Genomic DNA, 9,526 nt, shown 5'->3' on the forward strand with positions numbered 1-9,526 from the left:
CTGCAAACTATCACCTCTTGACAACCACCTTACCTCGGTGTGCAAAAGTAATTGGTTGAAAGTGTCATCATTTTCTTCACATAACTTCGCAAACAGTCTGGAATTGAGAGGATGAGCTTTAATTTTATTTATTGACCTGATGCACACTTTTAGAGTATCATGAAGTTCGCCACTCAGTTTTTTGGCTACAAGATGCTGCCTGTGTAGGACACAGTGAACAGTATGTACTTTGGGAACCTTTTTCTTCAGAAAGACGAAAAATCCTCTGTAACGGCCTACCATAGCAGGTGCACCGTCAGTAGCTACTGCGGTAATATTCCCGAAAGGAATGTTGTGCTTGTTCAAATAATCTTGCAAACATAAAAAAATTGTCTCACCTTTTGAATCAGTTTCAAGATATTTAGCAAATAGAAATTCATCAACAGTGTCATTCAGGGATGGACTATGAAATCTAACATAAGCCATGAGAAGATTTGAACTTCCGAAAGTTGATTCGTCAAGTTGAATAGCAAACTTACAATGCTGGAGCTCAGAGGTCAAAGTTCTTTCCACATCATCGGCCATTTCCTCGATACGTCGTTGCACAGTATTGGCACTTAATGGTATGCATTTTAAAACTAGTTGGGAGTCTTTCTTCATAACATTTTCAATTACATCTTTTATAGCTGGTATTATAATCTCTTCACCAATAGTATACGGTTTGCCTTTCTTTGCAATATTAAGAGAGATGCTGTAGGATGTCTTCAGTCCTCCTTCTCTATCAACACTAGCGGATGACTTCAAATATGTATTCAAATTTGGCCGAACTCTCAATTTCTCTTTTAGTATTTTGAAATACTCAAAATCTTTGTTTTTCTTGTCAGAATGGATCCTTTCCAAGTGGTCTTTCATTTTCGCCGGCTTCATAGCATCATTGCTGAAAGTTTTTTCACATAATAAGCACATAGGAATAGTTTCATTAGCAAACGATGGCACAAAACCATATTTCAAATACTCCTGTGAATATTGTCTGCATTTCTTAGCATTGGTAGTCGACATTGCGGGTATTAAAATCAGATTTTTAATATGAAAAACACAATACGTTTGCAGCACAACAAAACAGCAGTAGTAAGAGACACAACTTACTCCAGCACAAGCTATAAAGAACTGCCTGTTTATTCTAAGAGTGCAGGGTTGGCATCTTTTGCTAAGAATAGATATTTAGAATTGGAAGGAATTATAATTATTCTAAACTATTAAACTAAAGATATTAATAAAAGTACGTGATTTTTTTCATATAAACATAATGATAATTTGATTTTTTGGTGAATTTTTTAAATAATATCGCCTGACTGACCTATATTGCTGTTGGGCAGTTTACAAAATAAACGTAAATAAGATGGTGGTAGTAAAGGGATAATGATTTTCGATTTATTACAATATTTTTTTTGTAAAGGACAAAATATCTACATTTAGATATAAAATACTTAGTAACAACCCTAGTACAGTGTAACAGTGCAACGCATATCTGTGTATAATGAACTACCAGCGTTCATAACATGTTTGCAACACTAGTACAGTTGCCAGATGTGTGAAAACAGAGTAACACATGCTTAAAGCGGCAAAGGCTAAGGAAAATCTCAAGTTATAACTAGGGTAGTCAGTAATGTTGATCATATCCATATTTCGAATTTTTATTGGAATATTCTATTTTTTCCCTAGACAGTTTAATTGATCCCCTTTGGTATTAATCGACCCCCTTTCAACCCTCGTGTATTAAGCGACCCCTGGGGACCTTCTTATCGACCACTTTGGGGACCCCTGTCTTAGATTAAACATTAAACATCCTGTATTGTATGTATTCGATAATACTTTTATGAAATTTAAAATCAAATTGCACATTCAGTATGTTAATATGTATTTTTAAAAGAATTACAATAGAAGAATCAAGTTGGTAATGCAGTTTTATTCAATAACAACTTTTGAATGCTTGACGTATGCTAATTACAAAAATTTAAATTACACCAAATAAAAGACGGTAACGTCAAACGTAATACAAGAACATATAAATGTTAAAAGAACAAAGGAGACATTTCTTTAACAGGGAGACAAGCATTCGTAAAAATTAAAATATTCGTATTTACAAATCTAATTTATTCATTTTGCATATTTGATAACATTATATTTTTATATTTATGCTTATCTTATGCAATAATTTAATTAAGCAATAGAAAATATTTGTGGTTTGATTTGTAACTCGATTACAGAAACAACAGAAAATTTGTTCGTTAAATCTCTAAATTTCGTAAAATTCAGAATGAATTTATGCACTTTTTTTGTTGTTTCTTTTGTTAAAATATAACAACGATGAGTCATTAAACATTTTATGTGGCAAATTTATATATATTTTTCTCCTCTTAAAATGGCAACATTAACTATTTATACATTTATAAATATATAAAAAGTATAAATAATGCAATTTTATATTTATTAAAATTAATTTTAATAAAAAGCGATCGAGTTTGTTTGCTAAATTTGTTTTAGATTGTCGAATGCAGCAACATGAACTGATGAACATACAATATTTTAAATTAAAAACGGAATAATAAATTATCACAGAGTTGCTAACGAATTGGCTAGAAAAAAGTTGTATGATATGTTTTTTAATATTGTGCTTTTTTGAAATGAAAATTACTAAAAAAAAATAAAATAATTTGATTTTTTGTTGAATATGCAAAACACTTCTCTAAATTATATGTAAATATATACATATGTGAGTAGGTAACTGCGTGGAATGCATTTTAAAAGATGTAAATCTAGACGATGTGTGTGGTTTGTATGTAAATGAAATCGGTGGCTCGAAAGATCTAAACCATTTAACTATTACTTTATGAAGGACGGAATTTCGGAACAGGTTTGATCGAGTGTGCATCATAAACGAATGAATGTTGATTAAACTGCCATTAATACTTTTTCTCTGCAGTGGGGCAAAGTGAACAAAACAGTTTAAAGTTCTTCTATTTTGGTGTGTTTTTAAATATCTCTAATAAATTATTAAAGCTAATTGTGTGCAGTTTATTTTTTCCTTTTGATATTTTTGCATACCCAATCCAATCCTTCCTGCAAATTATTATATTATTTGATTAGTGGAAGAAAATTTAATGGTATAAATTAAATTTGATACGGCGGATGCTTACCTTTAGTCCTTCTCCGTTAATGGCCGAACAGGCTTGTATTTGCCAAGCTCTGTCTCTTATTGCAGGTAGGTTCAATCCTTCTGCTAGTTCGCTGGCGGCCGCAGAGTTGAACAGGTCTTGTTTGTTTGCAAAGACAAGAAGAGGAACTCCAACTAATTTCTCTTCGGCCAGTAATTCGCCTAATTCCTTTCATAGGAAATGTTTTTAAAGAATTTTGTTGTTGTTTATCAATAAAGAATTATGATATTGTTAATAAATGACACATACCACTCCTGTTTCCTCAAATCTCTTTCTGTCTGCACTATCGATTACGTAGATCTAATCAATAAAGGCATTCGATATAATTTTTATTGGTGCTACAGAATACAAATTATAAAAATGAAGGAATTTGTGAATGTTTTCTTACTAGCACGTCTGTGTTTTCAAAATAATTACGCCAATACGGCCGAATCTTTCTTTGACCTCCAATATCCCAGACGTTTAACTTGAATCCTTCGGACTGTACACTTTTGATATTAAATCCCTAAAATTAAAGAAATAAGAGTATTATAAATAACTTATCTAATTAGAATAAAATTAATGAATCATTGAATGTGATATTTAATATTAAATATAAGTATACTAGCAGATGAGCCTGGTGTTGCTCAGGCAAAAAATAACAGCAGCAAAGATTAAGATTATTAAATTATTTCATACTTCTAACTTTTCTATTATATTATAGTATTTGATTTATATTTATGAAGGTTATCTTATGTAAGAGTTTATCACACTGAGTGCTCAATCAAACACATTTTAAAAATTCTTTAAATTGTGTACAGGAGAGGAATAAAATTTTTAAAATGTGGTGTTTGGTGTGATAAACCTTTAAGTAAGATAACTTTTGTAGTTATATAAATCAAATATTACAATATAATAAACATTAAAATGAAAACCATATAAAGAATTAATTAGGTTTCCTTTACTAGTTTTTGTAGACTTTAAAGAATTAAAAGCTAGTGTCTTTCTTTCTTCAGTAATGTATCACACAAGGAGCAGTTGTTTATGTAGTTTTTTATTAAAGGAAATGCATTTCGGATCTTAATGACCACTCTTCAGTCCTTAGACTTTACAAAAAATATCCCATAAGGACTGGAGAGGGTCATTAAGACCCAAAATGCATTTCCTTTAATAAAAAACTACATAAACAACTGCTCCTTGTGTGATACATTACTGAAGAAAGCCATTAGCTTTTAATTCTTTACAGTCTACCATATAAAGAGTTTGGTTATTTCAGTCTACCACTGTCACATTTATCACAATCTCAGATGTTATGAAATGGCACAAATTGTCAAGCAGACAGGAATTGAAAATATATCTTAAAATTTTTCAAATATCATAATATTTTCTAATGTTAAATCTAAGAAACTGTACCATTCACAGCTGAATATCAAATGAAAAAACTGCCAACCAATCAAATTTCAGAAAAAAACGGAACAAACATTTAAACTCGACCACTTAAATCATACTTTATGCTCGCCGGTAACCTTGTATTATGTAGTTTTTCTATTTGAATGCCACCATACCACTGGCCCAACAGAAAGAAGGGAATGTTGTTGAAGGGAATTGAAGTAATTTGGCCAAAAGTAGTTGTCAATCTCCTCCTGGAAGAGAAGACTGTCAACGACTATAATTAATACCGGTCTACTATTAATATTTGAAAAGTGATCTCTGTTAAGACAGGTTGCAATGGCCCTACATGTAATCGAAGTTGCTAACCTTACTGTCTGAAACAGTTTATATAAAACTTGTTTAAATAAAAATATCTTGTAAAAATGCTAGAATAATTCCTTTTATGTGATGATAAAGTGTTTAAATTTTGGCAACATATTGTATAACCTACATGAGAAGTATGTTCTCGTAAATATTGCATTTATAAAAAAAATCACTGAGCTGCAGTTTGAAAGAATTGTAGACCTATAAATTCCAACTGTCATCTTCTGTCTATCCTTCCTTAATCTCAAGGAGTTAGATGAAAGTTGAGACAAGATGTGGGAAGCTTAGGGACAGGAGGATGAGATTAACTATATATGAACTTCTGGTTTAGAATGTAAGTAACATTACTTCAATTCAAAATTTTCCCCCAAAGTTAGGTAGATGACTGACATGACTATTGCTAACAGGAAAAGTATGATGTACAGTACAAGGGCAAAACACTACTACACTCCACACAGGCAAGTGCTACCTGTTGCAGTAATTTGGTGAATATAATATATATGTATATATATATTTTTGNTATTACTGGCTAAAATCAGACATTTGAACTTGTCAAGTTTCTAGTATTTCTTTTCTCTCTATGAAATGCTTCTCAGTATTGACAAAAAAATTTATATTTTTCAATAAAAGTAAAGTTTTTCAGTTTGTTTTAATAATAATAATAAACATTTTATATTTTATTATTATTATTAGATAAAAAAAATACATTTTTAATGTTTGAGTAAATACTTTCTAATGTATATGAATAAGTGTCACATTTTCAATGGCCATTTTGGAAATGTGACAAACACTGATATGAGTTATGAAAATCTTTATTTCAGTTCTAGTAATTTTTGTAGGCTATATAACTGATGCCAGTTATATGTATAAAATCATGATAACTGAATTGAAAAACTTTATGAAAAAGTAGTAGTACATTTTACATCAGTTTCCCATTGAATCTGAATTTATGGAAAATAGAATTAATGTTTAATGAATTAAATTCACATATACCCAAACTTTAAAACAATAGACAAATTAATTATGACAATCTGTATAATACTATATACTATACAGAAAAATTACAAAAGTAACCAGTTTAATAAAAAAAATGTCTAAAAATTTAATAACTACATTCTATATTCCACAGTAATAAATGTTTGAAATGAGAATTACAGATAAAGCCAAAGCAAATGTTTTGTATAAATTATCTAAAACTTACATGTTAATAGGTTTCCAAGAAGAACCAAATATATTAATAGATTTTGAAAAAATATCATTATAAATAAGGCCAGTATAAACTGAAAATATTCCCATCAATAAGATGATATATCTCCCATTAAAGAATGTGTTCCATATCTGAAAAATAAAATGAAATGTTTTATTAAAAAATCTTAAGAAAAACAAATGATATTTCAAAGTTTCAGATCTCTTACATTTTTCAGAGAAAAGTAACCATTTGTAATGGTTTAGATTTTTGTTTTCTTTCATTAGTAATTTTGGAATATGGTCGAATAGATGCAATGATACTGTTTTTTACATTTACACTTTGCTCCCAACCATTGTCTAACTCACAAAGTTCATTCGTCAAACTTTCCATAGTTGAAAGGATACACTAACCCGAAATAGAGCTACGGACGAGCGGAGATGCTGATTGTATTGATCGACCGCCGGCTGCCGTAGCTGGCAGTTGACCAATATAAGGCCAGTTTGGGTGGAAAAATTGAAGTTGGTTTCGTCTCGCTAAGGAGAGTTAGATATCGTCTGGCCAACGAGAAGTAGATTTTGTTTCATTAAAGATAATTTGTGATCGCCATAAGTGCTACTGCGTCGTAAGGTGTTTTCCTGAATGAACTGATATGGGATATGAACTATTCGCATTCATTAGTGCTCTGGATTTGGATGACATTTACTGGACTATTAAGTTTAATAACTTGACTTGTGAGAACCTAAACATTTAGTATTTTAATATTAATTTAATGCAAATGTATACATACCCAATAATATTAAACAAAAATATAAATATATTCAATAAAAATCTTTGTTTTAACGAATGTACAATGTCGCGGCTCAGTAAATATGTCAACACTGAAACAAAAATCAGTCTGGCATAGGGAAAAACCAGGGAATTACACTGCAAAATGGCGAATTGTGCAACGGCATTATTGTGAATCAGCACAAGTTGAGCCGGCGTAAACCGAGGGCTACCTGAATTTAGTTAATTATTTTGTTATTTTTTTTTAATAAATGGCTTTACATGTAAAGCTAGCAATCAAATGTAGACAGAAATTAATTGAAATATAGAAATCCAATAAAATTGAAGACAAAACTGTCCAAAAAGGATCACCATTTATTTTTTTGTGTTCCAAGACTAACACATTTTCAGCGACTGACCTTTCTTTGTAGGCTGCTTGTTGCCTATAAAGAAAGACTGAAAGAAATTTACAAAGACTACAAAGAAATTTACAAAGAGTCCTTTTTAAAATGACTCTTTGTAAATTTCCGGCGACAAGCAGCCTACAAAGAAAGGTCAGTCGCCGAAAATGTGTTAGTCTTGGAACACAAAAAATAAATGGTGATCCTTTTTGGATAGTTTTGTCTTCAATTTTATTAAAAATATTTCTCCATTGGACGAACATTTACAGAATATAGAAATCTAATTAATAATTTGAAGTGGAATGTATGACATGATCTAAGTTAAAAATATTTGAATGTAACTGTCAAGTTTTGTAGCAATTGGTCAAACAGCCTATGCATGTATAGCAAACAAACATACATCCTCATATATATATAATATAATATAATATAATATAAATTTATCATTGGATGATAGTCTAACTGCCTACCTATAGCCAAATTGCTTTACTTCTAATTATTAAATTAGCCTTGTTACAGCTGGATTAATTATCAGGCAATTAATAAAGAAATTGGGTTGATGTATATTTATTATAAATGATTAACTATTATTAATGTTAAATATAATTGTTTTCATTATATTTCTAATNGATAGTAAACTCAACTTACCTGCCTAAACTCTCCGTAGCATGGCGCTGAACGGTGGAAAGTAGTTAGGCTGCTTGTCCGCGATGACGATTTGGCGATGACATTTTACCGCGTTTTATGCATCCCTTTTAGCGTCTTTATACGAATATTGTCGCAATTTTTTTGCCATGTTATAGGAATCTCCGTTATAGGAACCCGCATTATAGGGGGGTCTACTGTATAAATATATACAAACCTGATTGTTAGATTAAAGCTAAACAATTGCTGGATTACAGTGGGCTATAACACTAATGCTATTGACTAGTAATTAAATTTGAAGTAATTTGGCCTAGAGGTAGATGTTTCAGCCAAATTTTTGAAGCATGGGTTGAGTTGTTGCAATGGAGTGTGGCATCACGTTATCTTCCTAGATTAGGAATCCTAAACTTTTTATCCCATCGACCCTTTTATAGAATATTTGCCTTCTTATCGACCCCCAGATTAAGTATTTAACAAAAACATTAAATCATTTTTTGCATTTCTGATGTTAAGCAATAAGGAGACCTGCATGACAACGCAACAAAAGAAGTTCCCATATCTTATAAAATCCACCCAATAACATTAACAGAAAAAGGAGATATTTTCACTGATTTATAATCTTAAAAAATAATAGCAAAATTATGGATAGATGGAAATTTGCCTATAATTCTTAAAATGTACATGTCATAATACGTAAAATGCACAATTATCAAAATGACACTGGATGAAAAAACCTTTTCATCCAGTGTCATTTTGATATGAAAAAACCTCTTACTGTCATTTTGCGACTACTACTGAATGCCTTAAAAAATATGTTAACATACCTTTTTATTAAAATAGTTGATATTACTCGGATGGATGTATCTGAAGAGAAGCAGCAAGATTATTGATATTCGGTTGAAAATTGGTAACTTTTAGTCGCAAATTACCACGGTTTTCCAAGTTCAATCTGTTCATCTGTTTTGTCAAAATTGCGTTCATGTAGCTAAAACCAGCTTCAACCATGTGCGAAGTTGGGAAGGCAAGTAAGAAAGGTTCGGCTTCTGCTCCAAGCTTGGCAATATTGTTATTGCTCCAAAATTCACCGAGGTATTTATTTTTAAACAATGCTTTAGCTTCGAGATCTACACATATTTCACTCAGTTCATCTTCTAAGCTAGGTTCACTACCTTCAATATCTATTTTTACATGCATATTCTCCAAGTCTTTGAAACATGCTTTAAAGTCTTCTCTTAATTTATCAACATGCTTAATATACAGTATATCTCCAAATCACGGTAGGAAATCTTTTCATTTTCTTTTAGTACTCACAAGTAAAATCGGATCGTGCCAGTGAAGATTTAAATAGCTCCATTTTTACTTGAAAGGCCATTATGATTGTTTGAGCTTGAAGAATTGTAAAGTTTTTTTCCTTGCAAACTCTTCTTTACTAATTAATTAAATTGCCTCAATGTCCTTTTTTCCTTATTAATATGTAAATTTTTCGACTATAAATTCGACTTTCATCTATTATCAGGACTTATTATACTGGTTTTACAGATAATATTACAAAGATTAACAGAAAACAATTTTTATTTTATTTCGTATACCTGTACACA

The 9,526-nt window shown here is 30.7% G+C and overlaps 2 protein-coding genes and 1 pseudogene across 2 annotated transcripts in view; all 3 read right to left on the reverse strand.

The window, feature by feature from the left end:
- Positions 1–1,806, reverse strand: part of LOC111633250 (zinc finger BED domain-containing protein 5-like) — a 4,866-nt gene extending 3,060 nt beyond the window's left edge. The window contains exon 1 of the mRNA XM_023377788.1: positions 5–1,806. Within this exon, the coding sequence (XP_023233556.1) occupies positions 5–1,038 (1,034 nt within the window). The 5' untranslated portion in view covers positions 1,039–1,806. The remainder of the gene's footprint in view (positions 1–4) is intronic.
- Positions 1,807–1,925: 119 nt separating this feature from the next.
- On the reverse strand, positions 1,926–8,709 carry LOC111633251 (ADP-ribosylation factor-like protein 3). Its single transcript, XM_023377789.1, has 5 exons — positions 8,704–8,709; positions 3,583–3,699; positions 3,444–3,494; positions 3,177–3,362; positions 1,926–3,099 (listed from the first exon to the last, which is right to left on the reverse strand). The coding sequence occupies exons 1-5, from the start codon at positions 8,707–8,709 to the stop codon at positions 3,055–3,057; spliced, it is 405 nt and encodes a 134-aa protein (XP_023233557.1). The 3' UTR covers positions 1,926–3,054.
- Positions 8,710–8,774: 65 nt separating this feature from the next.
- The window catches only part of LOC111633252, an 11,756-nt pseudogene continuing 11,004 nt past the window's right edge, over positions 8,775–9,526 (reverse strand).

Source organism: Centruroides sculpturatus, unplaced genomic scaffold, assembly GCF_000671375.1.
Source record: "Centruroides sculpturatus isolate CEXI.00-Female unplaced genomic scaffold, Cexi_2.0 scaffold699, whole genome shotgun sequence".
Lineage (NCBI taxonomy): Eukaryota > Metazoa > Arthropoda > Arachnida > Scorpiones > Buthidae > Centruroides > Centruroides sculpturatus.

What these genes read in the sequence shown, in the direction of transcription:
- LOC111633251 (XM_023377789.1), bottom strand. An exon ending in TTGAAAACACAGACGTGCTA is followed by an intron (nt 3,495 to 3,582) that starts GTAAGAAAACAT and finishes TTTATTGATTAG; the next exon opens with ATCTACGTAATCGATAGTGC. An exon ending in TTAACGGAGAAGGACTAAAG is followed by an intron (nt 3,100 to 3,176) that starts GTAAGCATCCGC and finishes AATAATTTGCAG; the next exon opens with GAAGGATTGGATTGGGTATG.